Source organism: Podarcis pityusensis, assembly GCF_964106645.2.
Source record: "Podarcis pityusensis genome assembly, chromosome: 17".
Lineage (NCBI taxonomy): Eukaryota > Metazoa > Chordata > Lepidosauria > Squamata > Lacertidae > Podarcis > Podarcis pityusensis.
In genome coordinates this window covers 34,807,857-34,835,810 of record NC_138042.1, presented here as the reverse complement: position 1 = coordinate 34,835,810, position 27,954 = coordinate 34,807,857, and the positions used below count along the sequence as shown (strand labels likewise).

Sequence of the window (27,954 nt, the reverse complement as noted above, 5' to 3'; positions counted from 1 at the left end):
CTGATTAGCACATCCACAGGGACATTTATCTGAGTGTGTGTATGTATGCACAGACATGTGACTGGTCCTCATGAGGAGACCACAAGATAGTTAAGTGCTGGTACTTCACTAGCTTGTTGTCTCAGGTATTTAATTTGTATCTGTGAGTACAGAAACCACATAGGCCCAGAGTGATGGATTGTGGGTTGAGGAATGGGGACAGACCTCTAAATTGAGATCTACAATACCTGATGTTATCCAAAAAGGGAAGCAGACAGTAGAGATTTTCTGGTGCGGTGACTTCTTGGAAATATTGTACACCACACACTACGTCAAGAAAAGGCCTTAGTGAGAAACAAGGCTTCCAAAGTACATGATTTCTTTCCAATTCACTTGAAGACAATCCAGTGCATCTTTGCTCATGGGTAGCTAGTGTTAACACTTTTTTGTTTCCAAAGTAGTGAAAATTTATGTTTGAAGGCCAGCTGTGAGGAGGAAACTGGAGTTACATATCTTCTTCATCCTCACTCACGGCTCCATTCGAGTTGCTGGCAGAATGTTCTGCCTGTTCCTTCATGTACTCGACTTTTATCTGCTCCAGTTCTCTCATCTCAGACTCCAGTTTTAACCTGTACACTCGGCGCCGATTTTGTAAAACTTTCATGGGAAATGGGTTCATGTCACTGAAGGCGATGTTCATCAGCTTCCTGGAAGAGGGCAAGCATATGAGCCAGAATTTTTAAAGGTAGCTTGGACTAAGTAGACATTGAAGAGAGACTTGTGGGAATTCTACATGCTCTTTTGGCTTCCCTCACAAAAATGTGGTAGGATTTCTGAAAGAGGTTTGTCTTCCAGAGACAGAAAGTGTCACCCAGGGATCAAAGCTCTGGGTCTTCTCTGCACCAGGCCCTCATATTTCAGGCCACATAAGATTAGAAACACCCTTAGATGCAGTTCTGTGCCAGACCAATTTACTGGTTCTCTGCACTACTGTTCTAAAACAGTATTTCAAAATTTACTACTGGTATTTTCCACAATTATTTTTCTGCTAAGGAAGGAACCTCTCTTCAGTACAGAAGATTCTGGGGAATGTTTTAGGGTGAGCACATAGCCAAGTCTACTGGACTAAATTACAGGGCTGCCCCAAGTAATTTTGCTGTCTGAAGTCATGGTCAAAATGTTGCTCCTTTTATGTACTGGATTTGCAGTGGATTCTTAAACACTGGCAATGGGACAGCATCCTACACTGCTCCTAAGGCTCATTTAGGGGAACAAGGCAGGCTATAGGCAGTGCCGGATTTATGTATAAGCTAAATAAGCTATAGCTTAGGGCCCCACTCTCTTGGGCCCCCCCCCCAAAAAATTAAAGGAAAATAACCTGGATGTACATTTCCAAAATATAAGATAAAAAACAAATAAAATAAAACCTACATAGAGCAACAGTGTGTTGTGTTGTGTAGGCTCCTATGATGTAAGTAATGGGCCCCGCCTGCTAGCCCTCTCCCTAAACTATCACATATAAAGGGCCCCATTACCTTCAGTAGCTTAGGGCCTCATCAAACCTAAATCCAGCCATGGGGTTCACACAGCTCTGTTTTCTAGTACTTCACAGGTGCCCTGACCCCCCAGAAACCTCAGCTTGAGGTATCAGCCTTACTATGCCTAATGGTAGGGCCGGGCCGGTCTGCCACCTTCTGTGAATTGAGAATGCAATCTAGAACACACCCAAAACTACCCAGAGGCTAAGCATTACAGAGGGAAAATGAGTTTTAGCGGGACATCTGTCCTTCAGGAAAACTGGTCAACCATTACTGATCTGCTCATTAAACACTCCTGATAAGCTTTCCGAAGAACCCCAGGATTTCCTGGAATAAGGGATTATTATATACAATAACATGGACCTATGTTTTAGATGTGCAGGTTATATTTGACGGTGATCAATGAAACTATCAAATACATGGCACACACGTTCAAGAAGAGGCAGGATTCACCTCAGAGCCCAAGGGTATATATAAGCGGGTATACTTTTAAAGGAGTATTTGTTCAGTTTCAGTGTTGCCTCAGCCATTATTTTCACACACCGCATCACGTGGAAGCCACTTCCCTGTGGTGCTGCCCCACGCAACTGGAGTGTGAACATTTCCCCATCTGATCAGCACCTCATATGCAGTGTTGCACATCAGTATGAGGGAAATGGCTCCAGCATGTCTCTGTGTGTGAGAGAAAACTTTAGCCCTAATCTAGGTGTATTTGGCTTGGTTCGTAGCTTCTGGTTTGCCTCAGATAAACATGGCGTCAATGCTATTCATCATCATCATCAACAACAACTTTATTGCACTAGCCAAAGGCCATGGCATCATTCACAAAGGAAACAAAAAGACAACAATAACCATAAACGCCATAAAAACATCAGGGACTGCGAATACAATGAACGGTCACATCTCCTAGAAATTATTTGTTGTATATGATATAATAGCAGGGGATTCTTGGATAGAATGTGCCAGCTTAAATGTCCGAATCACCTTTGCAATTGACCGCTATTTTATCTAGTTCTTTTCTCCTAATCTTCTTAGCTGCCCAACGCATATAGTGCTACTTTAGAAGTTACGAAGTCATCAGTATCACTCAGCAGCCATTTCACCCTTTCCGCCCTGTTCAAGTGTGTTCCATTCGTAAGAAGGGTTTCATAAATCAGTCTCTTGCTATTGCTTATTCCTGATCTGTGCCTGCCTCAATCCCAGTTTTTGAATTTTTCCAGTTCTCTGAATGACAAACTATCACCTGACAACCACAATCCCCATCCCAAACACTTCCTGAAATCATCCTTACCTGCCATCACAGATGGTTTTGGTAAAAAAACGCATGTACTGGTAAATTTCCAGGCTGTCCTGGATCCTCAGTATCGCTTCTTCGTTGTATTTAAATATTGCCAGAGCGTAACGGAATATCACCTGGGACAAAGAAAAACATGGCTGACAGGGGGAAGTCACAGGAGGGATGCAGTCATAGCCACACAGACGATAAAGGTAATGTCACTGAGGCAGGAAGGTACAGGTTCAATAGAAGCCTGTCCTAAATGCCTGGTTGATAAAACATCTCTGCGGAGACTGATATATAAAGTGAGAAGGGATAGGAGAGATAGGAGACATAGGAGGCAGGGATACACTTACCTTAGTACCTTCATAGAGAAAGGCATCCCATACCCTGAAGAGGATATCGCTAACAAGACTGTCTACAAATACAACCAAGAACCAATTGAAGGTCACCAGACCCAAGTCGATTCGGTGCTCCTCCAGATGAGCTGCCAGCCTGGGAAGCTTCTCTGACAAGAAATCTTTAAAGACTCTTTGATCCACCTGGATTCAGCAAAACAACAATAAGAACCAATAACCACATTTGAAAGGATGCTTTATCAGCACCTTCTCAGACTCCTCCAAAATCCACAGGGGTTAACTGTACTTGTAAACACCTGACCAATCTAACAAAATCAAAACTTTCGACTTGCAGCACAATACAGTTATAGAGATACACACACAAGCTATTGTTATACAGTGGTACCTCGCAAGACGAATGCCTCGCAAGACGAATGCCGCGCAAGACGAAAGAGTTTTCCGTTTTTTGAGTCGTTCCGCAAGACGAATTTCCCTATGGGCTTGCTTCGCAAGACAAAACATCTTGCGAGTTCTTGCGAGTTTGTTTCCTTTTTCTTAAAGCCGCTAAGCCGTTAATAGCCGCTAAGCCGCTAATAGCCGTGCTTCGCAAGACGAAAAAACCGCAAGACGAAGAGACTCGCGGAACGGATTAATTTCGTCTTGCGAGGCACCACTGTACTTTCTGCAGTGGAGGCAGAACCAAGAGAACGAGGACAAAATCTGCCTCCAAAGCTTCCCCACTCTGATATTGTGGTTACAAAATGATGTGTGTGTGTGTGTGTGTGGCCCTCCAAACCCCGCTCCCTTTGGACATTTTTTTCTTAAGTGTGTGTGTGTGTTACTGACTCTCCCATAGGTCCCTTCTGTGATACCAAAAGGGGTTTTTTGCACTCCCCCCTAAAAAAATAACCTTTAAAAAACAGGTAATCCCACGGTACTGATGATCACATTGGTATGAGCTACAATTGAATGGTTTGGGTGTAACTTTATGCCAAACTAGTTTGGCTTTGCATTATGTCCAAATTAGGCCACAGTGAAGAAGAAATTAATTAGTTTTAAGGACAATTTGATTCTTGACATCATGCAAACCACTGGATTAGGTGTGAAGTTCCATTATTTTGTTAAATAATCAACTGCCTAGATTAAGATGAATCGCAGAACGATGTAAGCCAGGCCTGTGCCAACACCTATGTGAAGTGCGTTGGAATTTTTCCTCTAGAAGCACCACTTCCATTTTAAGAATATGCAATCCTTTTAAAACAACCCGTTTTCCTTTCACCCATGACTATCCTATTGTATGGCTTGGTGGGGAGTCCCAGACTTACTTGTGAGCCTATTAGTGTGTTGCTATAAGAATCTGCAGGCATTAGGTTTTCAGTGATATGAACTAGGCACCAGAAAGCGATTTCCTCTTCCTCTAGAACCAGTAGTGCAATGGCTGCCAATCTGGGATGAATAAAGAGACATCACTGTTAAGGAAAGCAGGCAACATTGGCAGGCAGTTCTTACAGCTACGGTCCTTCAAGCTGGAAAATTCCCACAAGAGGAAAATGGCGAAGAAGCAGGAAGTTTCTTCTGAAACTTAACACTACATGTGGTAAATAGGCAGCCCACTTGTTAATGTAACTATAAAGCAGGTACCATAGTAGCTGCCAGTTCTTACTATGGTGCCCTGGCGGTTCTTTCTATGGTGTCTTTGAAAGGTCTCAGTAAATATTCCTTCAAAAAGCTACAGCACACAAGAGACTGACTGATCTTCCTGGTCAGTTTCTGTTTGCACTTCCTTTTCCTGCACTGAACACAACACTCTTAAACTTGTTGCATGCACATATTTCGCTGGTTGCCAGAATTGGAAACACACCTGTTCTGAACATAGCTGTCAACCGTCCCTTATTTGGTGGGAAAGTCCCTTATCCCAGCACTGTGTCCCGCTGCTCTTCCTTATTGATGATGTCCCTTAAATTTCCTGGGTTTCAAAAGAAGCAGCTCCTCTCTCTCCCTCCCTGCCAGCCAGGGAGGAGGGAGGCTCCAGCTGTGTTGCTTGGCTGCGTTGCTCACCCAGTAAGGAGTCTGAGAACGACTGGGGGGGTGGAGCTTGCATGCCTTGTGTCGATCAAATCAGCCGCGTTGCCTGGGGACTCGCCTTTGCTCAGCGCTTCCCAGCGGAGAGGTGATGGTGGTTTTCCTTGCTGCATCCCCTTTGCCAGGTTGCTGAGCTGTGGGAACCACCACTTGAGGCTTTGTTTGGCTGCTGGTTGACTAAAATCCCTTATTTTGGCTGCTGATCCCTTATTTTCGAGGCTACTGGTCTCTTATTTTCAAATCTGTAAGTTGACAGCTATGGTTCTGAACAGAGGAGAGATACAAATAGCTTCTCTCGACAAGTGAGTGCAGAGTAAGCTGAGGTAGGTGCCTTTCCCCCATTGACTGTGGGTAGCTGGCGGGGCAGCGTGATCAGTGAGATCATTTCTGTCTCAGTCTCTCTTTCAGATGCAGCAGCCATTTTGCGTTATGCCACACGCTCCAAGGCAGCCATTTTCTCACTGGTGACCATGATACTCTCTCAACATTCCCAATATGGCCAAGGCCCCTGGGCCCAAAAAAAGGTTGGCAACCTTTGAGTAAGAGCAGCTCATCTTTTCAGCAGCACAGGTGCAAATAGGCCCAAGAAAACATTTGGTTGTTTGTATGGTTTCATGTACGCCTATAGCTTTGTCAGAACACAGCAGTTCCAGCTGGAGTCATTGTCAAATGCATCTCATGACTAATTTTTCACATTATACTTAGATTGTATAGGGAAGTTTTTAATGTTTGGTGTTTTAGCATGTTTTTAATATTGTGTTGGGAGCTACCCAGAGTGGCTGGGGCAATCTGGTCAGATGGGGGTGTTAGTGGGTTGTTTTTATTTTGATACTATATATTTTGGTTTGTATGTTGATCTTGTTCTGTGGACTACCCTGAGACCTCTGGGTATAGGTAAAGGTAAAGGGACCCCTGACCATTAGGTCCAGTCAAGGCCAACTCTGGGGTTGTGGCGCTCATCTTGCTTTATTGGCCGAGGGAGCCGGCGTACAGCTTCCGGGTCATGACTAAGCTGCTTCTGGTGAATCAGAGCAGCGCACGGAAACACTGTTTACCTTCCCGCCGGAGCGGTACCTATTTATCTACTTGCACTTTGATGTACTTTCGAACTGCTAGGTTGGCAGAAGCAGGGACCGAGGAACAGGAGCTTACCCTGCCGTGGGGATTCGAACTGCGGACCTTCTGATCAGTAAGTCCTAGGCTCTGTGGTTTAACCCACAGCGCCACCCATGTCTGGGTATAGGGCGGTATATAAATTCAATTAAATAATAATAATAATAATAATAATAATACCATGCTATCTTGGTTCTCGAATTTAATCTGTTCTGGGAGTCCATTTGACTCCTGAAACGGTTCAAAAGCCAAGGCATGGCTTCCAATTGGCTGCAGGAGCTTCCTGCAGCCAATTGGAAACCACGTTGGACGTTTGGCTTCCAAAAAACGTTCGCAAACCAGAACACTCACTTCCAGGTTTGCGGCCTTCAGGAGCCGATTTGTTCAGGAGCCACGCCGTTCGAGTACCAAGGTACCACTGTAAATTATTATTATTATACCACTGTAAATTATTATTATTACTGACCCTAATATTTGTTGCAAACAAAGAGTTTAAAAAGGTCAGCAATGAGCTAGCACCCTTTACCTGTTCAGTCCCTGGCAATAGCCAATAGTGGGATTTTGCAGAGAGAATGCAAGCAAAATCCTTCGGAGTTTGGGAAGAAGCTGGGAAGCAGGTGAATTGAAGTGCCTGTTGTTGGTGAGCGTGCGAGGCAGATCCAGTTCAATCTGTCGGGAAGCTGGGTGCTCAGCAGCTTCACACTTCTTGAGCAAGTTTTGGTAATGGCCTGGAGAGCGAAACTGCTGTACCCGCCTGCTCACAATCCATCTCCACACTCGTTGGCGGTGGTCTATTGGGACGCCACAGCGCAGCAGACTCTTTAGCTCTGAGGAGGGAGCTAGTTCCCCAAGATTATTCCACCGGTCAGAGAGAGTTTTCTCCATGGCATCCTGGTTCAGGAGGTTACTGGATTTGATCTCCAGAGCCTGGATTTTTGCCAGAAGCTTCCAGTCTGCAGCTTCGTACTCAGGAATTGTCATAAACCCATAGTCATCATACTGGCTGAACGGGGAAAAGAGAAGAATATGGGAAAAACATCAAGTTCTAGAGCTGTCAAATTAATTAAAGAAAAGTTTGTAAACTTTCTGCTAACAATTATCATTATTTTTAAAAATGTATCTTGCCAAAGATCTTAATGTAGGTGCCTTTTTGACAATAAAAAAGTAAGCTAATGTACAGTTTAAGAATACCATATTTTTTGCTCTATAAGACTCACTTTTTCCCTCCTAAAAGTAAGGGGAAATGTGTGTGCGTCTTATGGAGCAAATGCAGCCTGCACAGCTATCCCAGAAGCCAGAACAGCAAGAGGGATTGCTGCTTTCACTGCGCAGCGATCCCTCTTGCTGTTCTGGCTTCTGAGATTCAGAATATTTTTTTTCTTGTTTTCCTCCTCCAAAAACTAGGTGCGTCTTGTGGTCTGGTGCGTCTTATAGAGCGAAAAATACGGTAATATAAAATGCTACCACTGACTGTTTGAAGGAAAAACCAGCTCATATTTTCTTTTGCCTTTCTCTACTACAGTAGCACACCAAAATCAAAGGTAACCTCATAATGTAAGCGAGTGTACCCTCACCTCGCAGCCCCACAAGTGAAAATGTGCCTTTGTGGATTAAAAATAGGATTATCAAATAAAGCTTTATCTGATAATCTGCCAATGACAGCTCACTGACAGTAAGAATATAAGGATTGTCTGATGAATCAGGCCAATCTAGACCAGCATCATATTCCAGAAACAGCGAGCCTGGTGAAAATAAAAGAGCACTGCATCTATTTTAAACACACACACACACACACACACACACACAGCCATTACTTGATTGGGCTGAGATGTACAGGGATCATGGCTTCTTCCTTCACACCCCACTGAAGCGCTTCCTGGATAAGGGCCTTCAGCATTTCCACATGCTCACTGGCAAAGTCCGGTAGGCCTTGCAGCTTCCGCAGAACCATCAGGTACTTGCTCTCAATCTGGCAGTTGTGGGCTTGCAGACGGGCACACTGGAATTTTAAAAAGCATAAAAATGTGTTGCAGTCAGAATATGACCATGGCTTTCTGTTGTCGTGTTATGCTCAGAAGTAGCCACAAGCAACCTAATGTCGGACAGCTGAGGTCGGCTCCTAGAAAGCTGGAGAGCATCACAGGCAAACACACAGAGAACCAACACAAAGATCCACACCTCACATTCAGCACACATTTAAAGCACCTTGACTCCTCTCTCACCCCCAAATTCTGGGAATTCTCAGAGTGGTTTAAGAGCCAATCCCTCTTCCCAGGGAACTCTGGGAATCGTAGCTCTGCGAAGGGAGAGGAATAGGGGTCTCCTAAAAATTATCAGCACTTTCAACAAACTACAGTTCTTTGGGGGAAAGCTATAGCTGTTTTAAAGTGGTATAATACAGTTATACAGTAGATGTATACTGCAGATGGGGCCTAAAGCACAAACACTGGACTTTTAAAAATACTTTGCTTTTTACCTTCATCAGTAGGGTCTTCTCTTTCTGCGCTACCGTGCTCCAGATTTTAGTAACCTGGTGGATTTCGCAGTTCAGAAATTGGTTCTGAATCTTGTACGCTTCTAAGTCATCCTGGCAAAAAGACAAGAGAAGATACGTAGAAATAACCTGTTGGCACAACTGTAATTTGTACACCCAAGAAATTTGTTGGGTTTATTGTTATGTACTGAAGTTATCACCCTGGGCCAGCAGGGGGATACTGTAGATAGTTATGCAAATAAGGGATTGAAAGTGACGTTCAGTGATTGGATAGTTTTAGAAAATTGTTACAGTTACGTTGTACTGGAGCTCTATATAAGCAGGCTGACTGAACACTTCAGTTCAGTTCTGTTCTGGCCTGTGAATAAACAAGAGCTGTTTGAAGAATCGCTGTGTCATCTGATATGTTCACCCACAACTTAACATTTATGAATTGGCAAATGGTGTCTGACAGAAAGATAGGGGCAAGCTGTGCTGTTGTTGGACTCTTTCCATGGCTCCTCAAACAGGCCAAGGGCATTGGTGACAAAAAGCAACAGAAAGTCCTATTTTGTAGACAGATAGAAAACATCACATTCACAGAGATAACCAGAACACTGTCTCCTAAGTGTAGTAGTCATCTCGAACCTGGTGCGCTCCAGATGTTGAGGGCTCCTTTGGGATGAAGGAGCACAGTGATTTTTTTTTTTAAAGGAAACTGAATCCTCTGCTCAATATCATATTCCGGGCTGTTTCTTAAAGGAGCTGCTATGGTATTGTGGTGCACACAGACTTGCCACAAAAATAAAACAGAGGTATAGAACGATGGGATAACATATCACCAAGGTGCAACTGTGGAAGGAGTGAGGTCATAATCGTCACCTCCTACTGTACCCTGGCCAAAGCATTTTGCCACCAGAGATGGTGCCCCTTCCCAGGTACGGAAACTGAAGAGACTAGCAGTTAAATTTTCCTTCAACACCAGGGATGGAATAGTACCTGAATCATCAGGACAGATAAGGGTCCCCAGGACAGCTTGTGTAGCAACAGACAAGGGATAGGGGACTAAAGAGGCATTTACCTCTTGTGTTTACTGTTGTGCCATCCCCAACACATCTGCTCCCCAAGGCTCTGCCCAATGGTAGGGCCGGCCCTGCCATTGCACCATTTGCCTCAGAGTACCTTCAGATGTTCGATCTCTTCCTGCTGCTTGTACAAGGTCTCCATGGGAATGGTGTCTGCCTCCCCAACAGAGTCAGGCATGTCTCTGGCAAGTTGCTCCGTCAGCTTCAGGATGACTTCTTGCTTGGCCTGGTTTTTGTCCATCAGGAGCTGCACGTGGGCCTTCAGCTCCCCGATGTGCTCGTCCTTCAAAGCCAGGCCCTGCTCCAGCTCCTTTTTCTCCATCTCCAGCACTTCAACCTGTTTATTCAGCTCAGCAATCTGCCTCACTTTGTGTCGCACCAGCTCCAGCCTATCCTCCTCCTTTGCTGTGACCAGGTACCTGCAGGACTCTCGCTTCTCCTGTTGGGCTGCCTCCAGGGCTTTGTGGAGAAGCTTAACCAGTTCCTGTAAAAGTAAACATGGGGGGGGAGACCCTTAATTTTCTAAAGGCAGCTTTATAAGTCATACTCTGAACAACTTGGAGGAAGCGCAGGATTCCAGAGTGATCAAACATACATTTCTGTATCTGGAAAGGAACAAAGAATGATGCATTTGTATCATATGAGGATGAACTAATTTTCCATTCCAACTATAATTAGTGAGGACAATAAGCCACAATGATTCTTCAGATACAGTTCTGGAGGAAATTCCCAAGATTCAGAGAGTTGATGCTGTGCCGATATTCTAGAAGCACAAATGAGGCGTTAACCACAGGCTAGTTAAATTTACATTGATCCTGCACAAAATGATAAAAATCATAATCATCGAATTAAGAAGTTGACTAATTTACCAGTAAAAATGAAATGTATAAGAAAAGTGTTCTCTTAGTTGTTGTTTTTTAAAAAAAAACCCTCAGGTGTATAATCATGTTTAAATTGCCAAGACTTAGATACCAAATATGGCCGCCACCAGTCTTCCATAAAACAATCAGGTTTTTGTTCCTCCGAGAATTCAACTTATTTTAGAAACCTTTTGACAGCCTCACCATGAAAAAAAACTAAGAGCACCGTTAGAGAATCAGCTTGTATTTCATAATAGCTTAGATGTTCTAACTTCAGTTTTCCCCCAAAATATCAGGAACAACGTTGTCCTTCAGCAGTTGAACAGGAAATGCAGTTTTCAGCGGGGAGTCTGTATTGCAGGCTGATGCAATCACTCAGTCTGTGACCCACTGTTAGGCTTGTGTAGGATGGTGCCTCTGTGAGTTACTAGAGAGAAATCGGGTCTTCAAAAGCTATACTGGCAGTTATCCCTCTTAGGTGTAACTCTGAACAACTCTCCAGTATCTGGGCACAACCACACAAGTATTCCAACCATTTTCCAACCTTGGTTCCACAACCATCCCTCTACCACAACCTAGTAAAGAGGAGACACACTATAGCTCTAGAATGACCCTTCTACCAGAGCCCAGAAAAAAAGGCAAATTAGAATCTGGACTTGGACACAGTATTTAGATGCTAAAAGAGAAGATGGGTGTGTTTCCTTTCATAATACCTTCTAGAATGCAGCGTTCGCCAACATGGTGCCCTCCAGATGTTTCAGACTACAGCTCTCATCAGCCCCAGCCAGCACATGTTTGGTCCTGTTCTTCTCTTGCCAGCAATACATGAGGCAGACATACACCTTCTTCTACAATATTGTGTCCAGATCAAAAGGCAATTAAGCACATTTCCCTATAGATCAAAATGGTATGGTGACTCCATCCATACCAAGGGCAGGATTACCTTCTGAGCTTTGACATCCTCTTCAAGGACGAAAATTTGGTGCTGAAGAGAAGCTGTTCTCCCATCTCTTGCCCCTTCAGCAAAACAACGCAAACTCCTGCTTTCCTTTTTGTCTTTTCTAACCAAAGGTGGTTTTAGCCTTGACTTTGGATCCTTCTGCGTCTCTGTTTCGCCTGAGGAAGAAAAGAACATAGGACACTTTCCTGCTTTCGAGTGGTGCCACAGATCGTTTTGATCTGTGATTACCATTTATTCTATGTGGGTGGTATTGACTGGCAACTTGTGTGTATTTGCAATAGCAAGATGAGGTGGGTGAGTGAGTGAGAAACAGCTATATGGACAAAATTTGAGTGAAAGGGAAAGCAATGTTCGATATTAGACAAGGCTTGTTTTACTTCTAATGAGCACATAAGCAGCACTTCTCGCCAGCATACTGGAGGTAGGAAGAAGGGCCCGATCCATGCATTCTAGGTCTAGAAAATCCAATACAGTGGTACCTTGGTTCTCAAATTTAATCCGTTCTGGAAGTCCGTTCCAAAACCAAAGCATTCCAAAACCAAGGCACGCTTTCCCATAGAAAGTAATGCAAAACGGATTAATCCGTTCCAAACTTTTAAAAACAACCCCTAAAACAGCAATTTAACAAGAATTTTACTATCGAACAAGACTACGGATCCATAATACGAAAGCAATAATCAGTGTACTGCACCATAAAATAAATAAGACAGTATTGTAGATGAGAAAAATTAAAATTAATTTTTTTTCCTTACCCATACTGATGATAGTCTTTGTTTGGATAGAGGGCTTTTATCCATTTCCGCAGTCACACAACCAATTAGTAGCTGAACTGGATTCCACACAGTCACAAAAACAAATTAACCGAAAAAGCCTCAAAAACAAAAATGTAAAATAGCAAAAACAAAAGTGCCAAACTTAATCCGTTCTGGAAGCCCATTAGACTTCTGAAATGTTCGAAAACCAAGGCGCAGCTTCTGATTGGTGCAGGCACCCCAGAAACAATAGCCAACAGCTGCATGGGCCGTTTGGCTTATGAAAAATGTTCGAAAACTGGAACACTTACTTCCAGGTTTTCGGCATTTGGGAACTAAGGCGTTTGAGTACCAAGGTACCACTGTACTCCATACTGGGCCCAGAATTCACACAGCAAGGTATTATATAAATTTGAGTCAGAGGTCCCCCCCCCCCACATCTGAAAGTTGGACATTTGCATCTATGGGTGTATCTCAGCATGTGCAAACGTTTTTGCAAGTTTGTGCTATAATGGGTCTATGCCCAGGTTACCTAGAAATGCTTAATTAAACCCTGATATTTACTCAGAATAAATCCCAGAGGCTTCAATGAAGGCTTTTGTGCTCACTTTTCCCAGTTTCTCCCTCACAGCTGTGCAGAATAACCAGTGCCGGATTAATGTATAAGCTAAACAAGCTATAGCTTATGGCCCCACTTTCTTGCCCCCCCCCCCCCAAAAAAAATTAAAGGGGAAAAAACTGGATGTACATTTCCAAAATATAAGATAAAAAACAAATGGAAAAAAAACTACATACAGCACCAGTGTTTTGTGTTGTGTAGTGTCCTATGATGTAAGTAATGGGCCCCGCCTGCTAGCCTGCTCCCTAAAATATCACTGGTTTGCTCATTTCTATATACAGGGTGCCTACATTCTGCAAGTGCAAATGGCTTTAGGTGCCTATTAGGTCCATAAATTACCATTCAACATATTCAACACAAAAAAACCAGTGACAATTTGTTGTTGACAAAGGACAGCTGGACATATAAATGGCCCCATTACCTTCAGTGGCTTAAAAGGTAAAGGGACCCCTGACCATTAGGTCCAGTCGTGGCCGACTCTGGGGTTGTGGCGCTCATCTCGCTTTATTGGCTGAGGGAGCCGGCGTACAGCTTCCGGGTCATGTGGCCAGCATGACTAAGCCGCTTCTGGCAAACCAGAGTAGCGCAAGGAAACGCCGTTTACCTTCCCGCCAGAGCTGTACCTATTTATCTACTTGCACTTTGACGTGCTTTCAAACTGCTAGGTTGGCAGGAGCAGGGACCGAGCAACGGGAGCTCACCCTGTCGCGGGGATTCGAACTGCTGACCTTCTGATCGGCAAGCCCTAGGCTCTGTGGTTTAACCCACAGCACCACCCGCATCCCTCTTCAGTGGCTTAGGGCCTCATCAAATCTAAATCCGGCCCTGAGAATCACAAGGAAGCAATGCAATTTTTAAATGTTCTCACTGTCGTGCAGAAATAAGTACCTGCATCTTCTGCTTCAGTTTCTGCATGCTCTTCATCGGCTGCGTTTTCAAGGTCATCTTGGATCCCCTCCAAACAAGACATGCCACCATTGTCCCTCCGGCTCTGCCAGCTACCATAAAGATTATGCACTGTGTTCCTAGAAGCACAGAAGCACAGCGGAATGGTTAGACAGAACCTGTGAATTAATAACGCTTAAATGCCGCTGGCTGTTTTGGTACACTCGTGCCACAATGCAACATCTTCCTGCAACAATATCCAGTCATTTCCTAGTGACTTCGGACGGTTTTTTCATTTAGTAGCCGTTGTTCCCAGCTGTCGCAAACTCACAGGACTTGGACTCACTTAGGGCCGGGTTCATACATGCATGCTCATCATCTGATGACTGTGTCATCACTCTTCAAATACAATGTCACGTCCTGGTTCACAAGTTCAGCCGTAAGTAAGAGCTGTTCGACAGTGGAATTTGCTGCCAAGGAGTGTGGTGGAGTCTCCTTCTTTGGAGGTCTTTAAGCAGAGGCTTGACAACCATATGTCAGGAGTGCTCTGATGGTGTTTCCTGCTTGGCAGGGGGTTGGACTCGATGGCCCTTGTGGTCTCTTCCAACTCTATGATTCTATGATTCTATGCTTCTAAGTCATCAAGTGTATATTGATCATATGTAGAGAGATGAAGTGAGGTACAAGCATATGTGCAACAGACAAATCTGCACAAAAACGTACAAAACTCAAACATTACAGTTGCGCCTAAATATTCTATTTGAATGTAATATGAACAAAGAGGAAGGTTCATGGGGGAATTCTTTGCTCCTGCACAATGTTTACTTCCCCACATTTTTGCTTCTGACTAACCTTGTTTCTCCCTGGTTGCTAGGGAGAAACAGTTGTTGGGTGGGGAGCACAATGTTTTCTTCAAGTCCTTCATGGACACAGAATCAGAGATTTGTAGTGTTGGAAGGGACCCTGAGAATCATCTAGTCCGGAGTTTCCCAAACTCAGGTCTCCTGCTGGTTGGTTGGTTGTTTTTTGGACTACAATTCCCATCATCCCTGACCACCAGCTAGGGATGATGGGAGTTGTAGTCCAAAAAGAGCTGGAGACCCAAATTTAGAAAACCCTGACCTAGTGCAACCCCCTGCAATGCAGGAATATGGTTGGAAACCCCCTGCAACGCAGGAATATGGTTTAGCTAGAGGAGTCCTTGATCCGATGCCGCACAGCTTTCCTTAAGTTCTTATGCAACATCTGTGAGTTTATTGAAATAGTGATTGAGCCATAAATGCTTACAAGAGTTGATCAATGCAAGTTGTGCACTTTCAAGCCATTTCCTTTTTCATTTAATAAAGCTAAAATACACATTTAAGCATCTTAATAATTTTGCTTTTTTTAAAAAAAGTATAACGTCACCTTCCATAACAACATCTTCCCCCTCTATAGCGACACCCACGCCTACAGCAGGGTTTCTCTTTCATGCCATCTGGTTGGCTCTCGCCTTTCAAAACTCAGGACACAAAGGAGCATTTGCTAGTCCTTGAGATGTCAAAAAGACTCTGCTGTTAGTGGTGCAACAGACTTAACACAGCTAGTTTCCAGAAATTCAAAAAAGAGAGATAAAAACAGTTACTGTATTTCAATCCAAGGATGCTTGAGGGAGATGTTCTGAAGAGCGTGAGAAGGCTGTAGAGGCGCTGGGAGAGAGGCTGCCTTCGGGCCGACGACATCTGTGGGGGTTTTCACAGGCGGCAAAAAGTCATGTTCAGCCTCTGCTATGGAGGGAAAAAACAAACAAACCAACAGACTCAATGGGATTCAGACACACCCAAGCTAAAGTTATAGGTGCATCAAGCAGTGGCGTAGCGTGGGGGGTGCCAGGGGGGCCGGCCGCACCGGGCGCAACATGGGCGGGGGGCGCGCTCGCACTAGCAGCTCTCTGCCCCTACTAAAATCCACGGGTTAGGGAACCCGCGCTCGCTCGGCTTGGCGAGGAGGTCGCGGAAGGGGGAGAGCGAAGCCTTCTGCCGCGGGCAAAAAAAGGAGAGGAAGCCGGGCGGGCGGGCGGGCGGGCTGGCTGGCTGGCAGGGGTCTGGCTGCGCCTGCTGCTGCCGTTGCCGCTGCTGCTGGGCTTTGACAGCTTGGCGAAGCGGAGGGAGAGGAGCTTTATGGTAATTGCGGCTCTCTCTCCACTGGCCGCCTGGGTAGTGAGCCGAGCCGAGCAGGGAGTCTGGCGAGGGGGCGGGAAGAGACTTTTCCACCTCGCCTGGTCAAAAAGGAGAGCGGAGTCTCCTCAGGAAGCCCTCAGGCAGGGCAGGGCAAGGCAAGCAGAGCGAGGAGGAGAGAGAGGGGAAGGGGGGGGAAGCAGCCAGGAAACGCTGCGGTGTGGAGGAGGAATCAATTAAGGAGAGAAAGCGAAAAGCCTTGGAGAAAGGGAAAAAAGGAAAGAAAAGAGGCAGCTCCAGGAGAGCGCGGGGGAAAGAGAAGCCTCGCTGCTGCTGCTTGGGAGAGTAAATTACTGTACTTGCCTTGCCCCGGGTTAGGGGGCGCAAATTAATTGCCTTGCCCCGGGTTAGGGGGCGCAAATTACTTGCCTTGCCCCGGGTGCTGATAACCCACGCTACGCCGCTGGCATCAAGCACAGCAGGGAGAGAGAACTGCTACCAGTGCATTCTCTGTTGTCTGTTACACAAATAAGGTAAAGGTAAAGGGACCCCTGCCCATTAGGTCCAGTCGTGGCCGACTCTGGGGTTGCGGCACTCATCTCGCTTTATTGGCCGAGGGAGCCGGCGTACAGCTTCCGGGTCATGTGGCCAGCATGACTAAGCTGCTTCTGGCGAACCAGAGCAGCGCACGGAAACGCCGTTTACCTTCCCGCCAGAGCGGTACCTATTGATCTACTTGTACTTTGAGGTGCTTTTGAACTGCTAGGTTGGCAGGAGCAGGGACCGAGCAACGGAAGCTCACCCCGTCACGGGGATTTGAACGGCTGACCTTCTGATCGGCAAGTCCTAGGCTCTGTGGTTTAACCCACAGCGCCACCCGCGTCCCTTACACAAATACTGCCACCCATTTGGGGCAAATGAGATACCCATTTTGGCTGACTTTTAAGAAGCATTTCTGCAACCGCTATGGAGAACTAGGCTAGCCTTGGGTGGAGTGGTCAACTTCAAAAATTCTCACATGCCCAGGCAAGTCTAGAACTTAAGCAGGCAGACACTGGAGGCCTCTGCTTTTGATATTTCCAAATAACTGCTGGCGTGTTTATAAATCGAGAGGAGCCATTGCCTCTTATGGCGTCCAGAGGTGTTTTCTGTTTGTTTGTTTGCAGAAGGCACAGCTATAATCTGAGGGCATGTTATTCACATTTGCGGCTTAAAACACAGGGAGGTCATTTCCCAGCCTGTGCCCTGCAGAATTTCAAGCTACATTTGCATGGAGTTTTTTGCATTACAGATGGGGCAGGGACGTCTTCACCTGATGCAGGTGACCTGTTTGGTTTCCCCATCCCTGCAAACGCCGGTTTCCCCCCCCATCCCCCCCCCCCGGTTTTCCTGTTCACTAAATCGTCATCTGAACTTGTGCAATGGCTGTTGGGGGAGGGGGTTCACATTAGTACTTACTCCACATCAAGTTTTCTAATTGGACTGAAGCCGGTTTAAAACACACACACACATACACACGAAACAGCAGTATTTGTTAAGAAACTACAGGATCGATATGGATCATAGTTTGCTGCATGCGACTGCAGGTTCAAAAATAGCAGAGAGAGTGTGCAGGATGCAGAGTAAGCACAGAAGCAATGTGAGCGCAGACACGCTTAACTAGATGTCAGTTGCATTAAACTCTGTGGCGCTTACTTCAGAGTAGATACATAAAGATTTGGGCTGGAGTCTGCATAGCATTGTCTCCATTCCAGAAAGCCGTCCATCAAAATTACAGACTTCGGTTTCTCTGCATGCCAGAGTATTCTCCTTTGGTTTTTTTGTGCTGTTTCGCCTAACATCCAGCTTGATGAAGAGTTCTGCTGAACTCTAAAGCTTGCTCCCTAGATTGTGGCTTCCAGTAAAAGGTATTGTTCTACTGTCCGAATTTCCCCCCCAAGGGACCATCTGCCTGCATTTTTTTTTTGTCCTTCGCTGGAGAGTTGGCCTGCTGTGTTTAGTCACCCGGGGCAACTAATATGCTCTAGCCCAGGGGCCTGATCCAGTCACCCAAGCATTTTTTTCTGTGCCCTTGTTCCCAGACCCCACCAATTTTTGGCAGTGACAGTGAGGATAGAGATGGGGATAGCATGGTTGAAGAGATATAAACCTCTTTGCCAGTCCAGCACCCTGACAGGGATACTAATCTGCTCCTCCCTGGTCATCCCATTTATCATAAGATGAGCTGCTCCTCAGCTGATCTGCATGAATCAGCTGAGGAGAGGAAGCTGTGTCTTGTGTGCGCTGTGCATGTACCACTTGGGGCTACAGCCACCACTGGGAGTTTTCCTAGGGTGAATGCGGTCCTCAAACTAAAAAGAAGTTAGCAAACCCTACTTTAGCACTTAGGCTGATGTTGTGCAATTTGTGCGCAGTGAGGAAGCAGATTCTCTCATGCTCTCTCTCTCTCTCATACACACACACTCTCTCACAAGTCTCAGCCCTGTCAGAATTCTGTTTGCATTAATATTTGTAGGATCAAGCCCTGCTAAATGGCTGAATTTATGCCGCACCAACTAAAGCAGGACTGGCGAAATAATCCTGTCCCCTGGGGTAGGGGTGGGGGGGCAACACATTTGCGCTGCTGCTGCTACTTACTATTGTTAAGTGTGGCGTCATTCACACAGAGGAAATTTGTGTCATCCTCTGCCGGACTTCTAGTCTGGTTACTACAGAACTCCCAGCGTTTTATCTGCAACTGCTGCAACCAGTATATCATGGTCTGTTTGTTGACAGCCTACAGTTCAATTTGGGGAAAAAACTTATTAAATACAGGATCTGTGTAACTCAAGGAGTTGCCTACAGATACAGCTAAATTCCACAACAGATAGATTTCAGCGACAAACCCAACCTCATCACAACAGACCATGGACTTACCAAAATCCAGTATAATTGGGGAGGTTTTGACGCAGTGTAAGTTTGGCTTCCCTGTGCAAGCAGAGGACCTAGTGCAGTGGTTTCCAAACTTTCCGCCCCATGGACCACATGAAAATTGCTGAGTTCTGGCAGGCTACTTAATGATTTTTTGCCTGTTGTAACCATTGTAATGTTCTGTGCAAGACGCCGAATGATTTTTAAATTGTGTTTTGATTGCTTCTTTGGCTTCTTATATATTCTATTTTGTTGCATTCACTAAATCCAAATTGTAATACAATAAAAAAAAGAACAGAAATACAGTGGTGCCTCGCAAGACGAAATTAATTCGTTCCGTGAGTTTTGTCGCCTTGCGATTTTTTTCGTCTTGCGAAGCACGGTGTCGGGAAAGTTTTGGAAAAGCTTCAAAAATCACCAAAGTCTTCAAAAACCTCAAAAAAGGCTACCACACCGCGTTCTATGAGTTGCTCCTCGAAGTCAAGTCGCAACTGTATTAACGGTGTTAAGAAAAAGGAAACAAACTTGCAAGACGTTTCCGTCTTGCGAGCAAGCCCATAGGGAAAATCGTCTTGCGAAGCAGCTCAAAAAACAAAAAACCCTTTTGTCTAGCGAGTTTTTTGTCTTGCGAGGCATTCGTCTTGCGAGGTACCACTGTAAAAGTAGCAATCAAAATACAGTTAGAAATTCAATATGAATATTCAGTGCGGTGGATGTGCCATCTCCCATCATCAACCACTAGTGCCTAAACTGAGGAACCCCCTGAACTGACAAAAATCTAGCCCCCCAAGCCTTTAGCAAGAGGGGGATCAGGTGGGTCAGTCTACCGTGTCTGCTTTTGTGTGTGTGTGATTTTCACTTATGAAACAATGGCTTGCTCTGGACAACAGTAACCCATGGTTTGTGTCGGCATGTGTTTTTTCTGAACATCCAAACCCAGACTAGCCGACTAACCATGGTTTGTTTTCTGGCAACAAACCACAATTTGAAGCCATGGCTTGTTGGCAGCTCGTGAACTATGGCTTGTTTTAACTGCAAACTTAACAGCCGTGCTCAGCCATGGCTTATCAGGACACCTCACCGCAGACATTTGCCAGGCTACAGAGGCATGAGGCCAAAGTGGCTGGGAAACAAACTGTGGCTTGTTTAATTGTCTGCAGGACAACTGGTGATTTGTTGAACTAACCATGGCTGAGTGTTATGTACAAATGCATCCAATGTAAAATGCCATATACACTGAGTGGGCTGTCTAAAATGATAACGTACAAGAAAGTCTTCCCCACCAACACTCAGCAAAAGTAACATACTTGTATTGTTTTAATAATCTTTGAGGCAGAGGATGCTAATGGTCTCAGGAGTTCAGGATACTGCCATGAATTATTAGGGTTCTCTTCTGCTTTCAGAAAAAAATCACTAGGAAATCATGTTTAAGGCAATTTCCTGAAGACAAGAGCTTTCTTCTTCTCAAACTGTGAATCAGGATATTTTGTAAAGGGAAGAGAAAATTGTGAAGTTCATGCAACCCAAAGGTTCCAACTCCTTTATCTTCTGCCAATTTTAAAAAATAGGGATTACTTAAACTTGGCTCTGCATGCTAATTTTATTATTTTTTGTCCTCCAAGAGTCTGCAGCCAAGAACCATTAAATGTCAGAACAGGAGAAGACTGGGATTCTGGTTAACTGAACATTCAGCTACAATTGGATGTAGCTGTGGAAACTACACCAAGATAATGCTGGCTTCTCAATGGTGATAGAGATGTTAAAATGTGTGTTAAATGGAACAAAACATGTTTATCTCTCCTGTATATAAATGCTCCTGGTTCTTTGGACACAATAGTAAAACACTGGTTATAACATGTCCTAAAGGTAAAGGTAAAGGGACCCCTGACCATTAGGTCCAGTCGTGGCCGACTCTGGGGTTGCGGCGCTCATCTCACTTTATTGGCCGAGGGAGCCGGCGTGCAGCTTCCGGGTCATGTGGCCAGCAGGACTAAACCGCTTCTGGCGAACCAGAGCAGCACACGGAAACACCATTTACCTTCCTGCTGGAGCAGTACCTATTTATCTACTTGCACTTTGACGTGCTTTCGAACTGCTAGGTTGGCAGGAGCTGGGAATGAGCAACGGGAGCTCACCCCGTCGCGGGGATTCGAACTGCCGACCTTCTGATCAGCAAGTCCTAGGCTAATTCAGGAAATTCACAGCTTCAGCTCTGTGGAAACCCCCAAGCGCATCGAGTCTCCAGGACAAGGAATCCAAATAATTTATCCACCAACACTAGTACGGCTGGTCTGCCTTTGTTTCCATACTTTCAGTTGGGCACAAAGGGTAGATCCCTGTCTGAGATCCCTTTAGGTCACCCTATGAGCTCAAGTCCCATTGCATGCCACCAGCCGCAACATGCACATTTCCCCACCACTAGCCCAAACCAGCCATGTGTTCCACATACCTGAAGGATAAATGCTTTGCTGGGGGTCCTGATTTCAAAAACGCCCTCTTCCACTCCCACCTTAAGATCAAAGCTAGCACTGGATAGCTCTATGCTCCCCAGAGGGTTCATGTCCTGTGCTGTCCTGTAGTAAAGTAAGTTGCATTTGTTTTCATCGTAGACGAACCAACGCGACTTCCAGGTCTTGATTGGGGCATTTGCAGAAAATTTGTTTAAATAGCCACAGAGTTGTTTCTTGGGGGTTTCTCTGCCAGGTTTCAGATCCACATTCTCCCACTTTTCCCTGGAAGGAGGCCCACCTCCTTCTAGGGCGCAACTGATGCCGCTCTCAGTATCCTCTGCTTTTTCTTCTTCGGGCTTACTGGAAGTTCCGGCCACAAGGCAATCTCTGCTCTCAGAATCCGGCTCCATACTCCACCGCAGGGCAGATCTTGTGTTGCTGGAATGCAAACAGCGAAAGACAAAAAAGCCCAAGAAAAAGTTGCTGAGAAAATAAGCATATACTACGTGCATGCAAGCCCCACAGTTCTGGTTAATAGAAAGACGTTCCTCTTGGCAAACTTCCTTCCACAGCCCAAATCTGGCAGCACTTCTGCTTCTCCAAACAGCTTCCTCACATGTACGGAGGTCATCACACAACTCACATGGCAATGGAGACAAACCTGAAATATACTCGGAGTCGAGTATTTCATGCTCTTTATTCAGCTCATAGTAGTGAGGAATGAAAGTTCCCCCCAAATATCTGCTTTATATACATTATTTACACAATGGGCCGCATGTGATTGGCTAATTCTGGGATTCTCCTGTAGGCCAATCAGGTTGCGGATTCCCTTCCACCTGGAGCTGGATTGGGTGGCTCCTGTGGACCAATCATACTGCTGCATTGTTCTAGGACCAATCAGATTGCTGCATTCTGGACCCTATTGTTCTAGGACCAATCAGACTGCTGCCTTTTGGATCCTATTCAACTCAGTACATAACAAAACCACAAGCAGTGAGTGTGTGAAAAAAAATACAAGTAGGTCCAGGAAATCAGCCTGCTTGCAGGTGGGTTGGTTTCTACCTCTGTTCAATAACTGCTGGTCAGAATTTCCCGTTCCCAGAGTTGCTTGGGTAGCTTACCAGTATATCATGCCATTAATGCGTAATGCCACTTTTCAGCCACATACTGTCAGCTGTGGGGATAAGGGCAGCCCTTGAAAGGCATCCTGAAACTTCAACCGGTTCAAAATGCCTGTTGCCTGGGGCTGGGCTGATGCATGTAACTCTGTGGTTGTCCCTCCCACCCCCAAATGCCTTCCTCTTCAATTCCAGGGCCACTTATAGGCACTGATTCTTAAGCATTAAACAGCCCATGACTGAGGCTTGAAGGGCCACCTTATCCCATATATGTATATGCCTTCCTGTGAACTTTGTTCAGCATCAGAGATCCTGTTCCTAAACTCAAAGTGCAGCAGGTGGGAACAAGGAAATGTTTTTCCAGTTGCTTTGGAATGCCCTCCCTACAGAAACCAAACTTTTGGTTGTTTAGTCGTTTAGTCGTGTCCGACTCTTCGTGACCCCCTGGACCAGAGCACGCCAGGCACTTCTGTCTTCCACTGCCTCCTGCAGTTTAGTCAAACTCATGCTGGTAGCTTCGAGAACACGAAACCAAACTAGCTAAGGACATTAAGATTATTTCAGGAGGGATTCTGGCTGACCGAGTAAGAAGGCTGGGTAATTTTGCTGCAGGTTTGCTGAGATTTTATCAGCTGCTGCTCTTATTCTATTCCTGCTGCTTTTATTTTACTGCTTTAGTTGCATTTTATTCTTCCTCTTTTGATAGCTTTAACTTTTACATGTTGCTAGCTGCCTTGAGTCACCTAGTACAGGGGTTCCAGACTGTGGTCTGTGGACCACAAGCTTCATTCAGGCAATCCATGGCTTGGCCACTTTCAACATTCCCATTGATATTTAGCTGTATTGTTATTTCATTTCTTATATTGTATTTTCTTGTCTTTCAATTTGCTTCCTGTGGAATGCAGGCTGCAATACAATAAAATAAGATGCAAGACAGAAAAGCAGCAATAAAAACCATGACTGAAACCATGCAGCACTTAGCACATTACAATTACTGCACCAAAGTGCACAAGCATGGGCAGTCTGTATGGAGGTCCTGGGATGCCCAGACGACAAGACCCCTCTCTCGACTTCACTGATGTGGTCCAAAGGAAAGGAGAGCAATCCTTTTGGCACCAGCTTGGCTGCAGGAGTTGCTGGAAGGAGGCGTACAAGGCACCACCCAACCATTTTAAGGACTCCACTCCAATACTTTTTATTGCTTTTTTGAAACAACAATAAATAAAATAAATACTCTTACATTCAAAAATTCATATGTCTTCTTATTTACCCTGCACCTTATTCCGCCCGGACTTCCTTCCATCCCTTCAACGGTTTTCATATCTCAAATCTTTTCTTACAGTTTCGTATTTACACTCCATCCACATCACAAGATTTACATTAATCCTGCTACAGTTTTTAAATTCTTACAATTACTCCGTATATATTCAACAAATTTACTCCAATCCTTTTCAAACTTTGCTTCTTTTTGGTTCCGAATCTTATAAGTCAATTTCCGAATCTTATAAGTCAATTTCGCCAATTCTGTGTATTCAAACATTTTTATCTGCCACTCCATTAAAGTTGGGATTTCTTGGGATTTCCATTTCTGAGCCACTAAGATTCTTGCGGCGGTCGTTGCATGCATGAATAGTTTGTAATCTTCCTTTTTAAATTCATCCCCTGTTATGCCTAGCAAAAATGCTTCTGGTTTCTTTGGGAAAGTGTATTTAAATAGTTTTTTCATTTCGTTATATATCATGTCCCAATATTTTTTCATTTTTTTCACATGTCCACCACATGCGAAAAAATTCACCGTCTTTTGTTTTACATTTCCAACACATTTTATTACTTACTCTGTACATTTTTGCTAGTTTAACCAGGGTGATATACCTACGGTACATCATTTTCATTAAATTTTCTTTTAGAGTGGAGCACGCCGTGAACCTCAAACCTTCTGTTCATAATTTTACCCATAAGGACTCCACTCCAGATTTGTGTAGGGCTGGCTCAGTCTTTTCTTGAGAGCCAGTGTGGTGTAGTGGTTAAGAGCGGTAGTCTCGTAATCTGGGGAACCGGGTTCGCGTCTCCGCTCCTCCACATGCAGCTGCTGGATGACCTTGGGTCAGTCACACTTCTTTGAAGTCTCTCAGCCCACTCACCTCACAGAGTGTTTGTTGTGGGGGAGGAAGGGAAAGGAGAATGTTAGCCGCTTTGAGACTCCTTAAAGGGAGTGAAAGGCGGGATATCAAATCCAAACTCTTCTTCTTCTTTTCTTCTCCCCAAAATATCCCACAAGGCAGCACAGGTTTAGGATCGGAGTTTTCCTTCTCCTAGATGGGCTCCCTTCCCAGGTGGACGAGTCCCATCTGCCCTCACGTCCCTCTACTGCCCCTGCAGACACTGTCTTCTTGACCCTTGGACCTACTATTGGTCTTGTCCGCTCAATCCACCAGAGCCTTCTTCACATGCAGGAGAAGTCCCTAACTGTCTCAGAGTTTGAGACCCATCAGCTTCCCTCACCTGGTTTGGTTGGCTAGCCAGAGCCATTTCCTGGGGTGTGGCTGCATCCTGACAGCTTCTAGGAGCCACAGGTGAGCACCGGGTGCAGGATGGGGACCAAAGGTGGACAAACTACTCCAGGAGGAGCATGACATGTCCAGTACATAGGAGCCAACTCCTAGGGGCCAAGATCCCTTTGGCCTCCCATAAAATATTTGAGCCCCCTCCCCCAGTTGATGGGCATTGCCATTCAAATGTTGTGTGTGTGTGTCGCATCATGTGGTTGATGATGCAGGGTGGAGCTTATCTGCCCGCCCACCCATATTTTATTCAAGTTGGCACCCCTGGTCCAATAATAAAAGGTAAAGGGGCCCCTGACCATTAGGTCCAGTCGTGACCGACTCTGGGGTTGTGGTGCTCATTTTGCTTTACTGGCCGAGGGAGCCGGCGTACAGCTTCCGGGTCATGTGGCCAGCATGACTAAGCCGCTTTTGGCGAACCAGAGCAGCACACGGAAACGCCGTTTACCTTCCCGCCAGAGCAGTACCTATTTATCTACTTGCACTTTGACGTGCTTTCAAACTGCTAGGTTGGAAGGAGCAGGGACCGAGCAACGGGAGCTCACCCCATCGCAGGGATTTGAACCGCTGACCTTCTTATCGGCAAGTCCTAGGCTCTGTGGTTTAACCCACAGTGCCATCCATTTAATGCAAAAAGGAGGGGTTTCTGGAGCTAAGAAACAAAAGCACTTGCACAAAACGAGTGATGGGATAGATTATGGGTGGGGTGAGGTGTCTCAAACAAACAGCTCAGCCACATTAGCTCTCAACAACCTACCCCCTCGGGCCACTGCATTGGCTAACAAAAATAAACAGCGCAGTTTCCCTCACCTATCATTGCCTCATGTGCCAACTTCCTGGGGCCCTGGTGGCCTGAGCACCCACAAAATTCCCCATGAAGGGACCGGGCACCCACAAAGTTCTGTGCCAGCCAGGGCCATGCACACATTGCATAGCACCCATGGCCCTAGGCACCCCCGGTCATGGGGCCAAGATCAGATCAGAGCGGAAGAATCTTTATCTGTATCAGCCATAGCAATAAAATAAAACAAGATGTACTGAAGACAGAGGTAAAAACCTAACTGTACAAAATACATTTCGGAGGTTTACATTAATAATCAAATAGTAGATCTTATTCTAATTGCCCCCGCTAAAAACCTTGCAGTTTTTTGCTGTCACCTGACGCAGAGCCAAGCTGGCTGGCACTCCTGCCTATCACAGTACCTCCATGCTGCACCTGTTGAACTGCTTTCTTTCCTGCTGTTTAAAACTACCCAGCGCTGTCCTTCAAGTAAGAAAAGTGGCGTCGCTAAGGGAGTTGGGGGAAAACAAACAAACCCCACTCAACAGAGGAGGACCGCATGTGCGTAAAGTATACCCAAATTTGCCCAAGCAAGCAAGCAAGCAAGTCACTCTTTCAGCTCCTACCTTCACTCGCCCTCCGAGCGGATTTCAGCAGAAGCAGCTGTGCCTGCAAAGGGCCCGATCCGCTTCCTGATCAAACGGCAGCAAATGTTATGGGGCAAGGATCGAGCCAGCGAGCAGCGGCTGTTTCCTGGTCGGTTGGGACGGGGCGGTGCCAGGCAGTCCCGGCATGGAAAGCCGCGAGGGAGCGGAAAGCAAGACAACAATGGATTCCGCCGCTGCGCGCTTGGCGGGGGAAGCGGGGAGGCGCGCCTTGCCGTGTCTTTCTCCTAGAAATATTCCACGTTCTTGCCCGAGGCGAGGGCGATTTTTTTTCCCGGAGAGCTCGAAAGTTTGCGGCTTATTTTGCGACGCTTTAAGCTGGTCCTAATAATAGCTGGCTGTAGGTTTCCCATCCACCCCCAATAAACCAACCCAGTTCCCTGCGCCTATTTTATTTCATTTTTACTTATAGGGAAAGGACGTCTTACAGAATGCGCAACGGCATTCCAAGAACATGTCATGCGCATAGCTGTTAACTTTTCCCTTTTCTTGCGAGGAATACTATTCGGAATAAGGGAATTTCCCTTAAAAAAAAAGGGAAACCTTGACAGCTATGGTCATGCGAGATCAAATGCTGCGCAAAGCCCGTCTCTTTCCTGTACAGCTGCTAGAAGCCGCTGCGCTGGGCAACTTGAATGCATGCATTCGCCTTTTTGCAAGCCCGCCCAGATTTAATGGGTTTGCAGCCTTGATTCCCGTGATGTCGCCCGGTACCAGCGAATGCCCGCAAATGCCTGATCGGAAGTGCTTTGAGGTTTACAGCAAGTTGCACAGGACTGGCGCAAACTCCTGCAAGATAAAGACCCGAGCGCCCTTGAGCGATAAATCATCGCGAGCTAGATTGCTGTCGTAAGCCCTTGAACTTGGAAGCTCAGCTTCATGCGTCGTTTATTTATTATTCTTGCAAGAGCAAAAAACGAATGACATGCTCGTTTCTTTCAGCAACTTAGCTAGCACAACCAAAAGTTGCGTCTAATTATCCGTTATTTAATACTGGCAAACTATCCAGTGCTGTTATTATATAAGGCGTTATTAGCTGAGCTATTGATTTCAGGATTCCACTTTCCGATGCCCTTTAAAAAAACAAAACAAACCACGCAAGATCACTCTTAATACCCTAAGCAGTTTCTCTCCAATGAAAAGAACCCACTCCCAGGCACTAAAGGCTGCTGAAAGGGCAAGCAAGTCGCTAAAGTCTCAGACTCTGAGACTTAACTGATCCTTAAGGAACCACCACGCTCCCTTTAAATATAATACCCAGGATGAGATTTCTACTGCTTGCTCAGCAGCGCTGCCCTCACTTGGTTCGGCTTCAGAATGCCGCCGAGCATGCGCAGAGCCGCCCTCTTCCG

General features: G+C 45.6%; 1 protein-coding gene and 1 long non-coding RNA gene across 5 annotated transcripts; one reads left to right on the top strand and one right to left on the bottom strand.

Moving 5' to 3' along the window:
* Window positions 1-113: 113 nt before the first annotated feature.
* TBC1D2 (TBC1 domain family member 2) lies at window positions 114-27,028 on the bottom strand. Of its 4 annotated transcripts, XM_080986732.1 has the most exons (14): window positions 26,564-27,028; window positions 21,477-21,915; window positions 18,755-18,893; window positions 15,586-15,727; window positions 13,965-14,101; window positions 11,688-11,860; window positions 9,982-10,368; window positions 8,803-8,913; window positions 8,141-8,325; window positions 6,853-7,329; window positions 4,457-4,577; window positions 3,150-3,335; window positions 2,809-2,930; window positions 114-686 (listed from the first exon to the last, which is right to left on the bottom strand). In XM_080986732.1, exons 2-14 carry the CDS (start codon window positions 21,885-21,887, stop codon window positions 485-487), a joined length of 2,793 nt encoding a protein of 930 aa, XP_080842858.1. In that variant the 5' UTR covers window positions 21,888-21,915; window positions 26,564-27,028; the 3' UTR covers window positions 114-484. The 4 variants fall into 4 exon arrangements, with proteins under 4 accessions (XP_080842858.1, XP_080842857.1, XP_080842856.1 ...); XM_080986731.1 differs by lacking the exon at window positions 26,564-27,028 and having other exon boundaries at window positions 15,586-15,724; window positions 21,477-22,051; XM_080986730.1 differs by lacking the exon at window positions 26,564-27,028 and having other exon boundaries at window positions 21,477-22,050.
* LOC308466359 lies at window positions 11,876-13,166 on the top strand. Its single transcript, XR_013980796.1, has 2 exons — window positions 11,876-12,611; window positions 12,646-13,166. It is a non-coding gene; the product is annotated as an uncharacterized lncRNA (long non-coding RNA).
* Window positions 27,029-27,954: the final 926 nt, after the last annotated feature.

Coding starts and splice junctions, on each gene's coding strand:
- TBC1D2 (XM_080986730.1), bottom strand. CDS start 21,989: ATGCACGTAGTATATGCTTATTTTCTCAGCAACTTTTTCTTGGGCTTT. Junction 14,102..15,585: donor CATCCTTGGATTGAAATACA/GTAACTGTTTTT, acceptor CTGTGCTTCTAG/GAACACAGTGCATAATCTTT. Junction 8,326..8,802: donor AGAAGACCCTACTGATGAAG/GTAAAAAGCAAA, acceptor TTAAAATTCCAG/TGTGCCCGTCTGCAAGCCCA.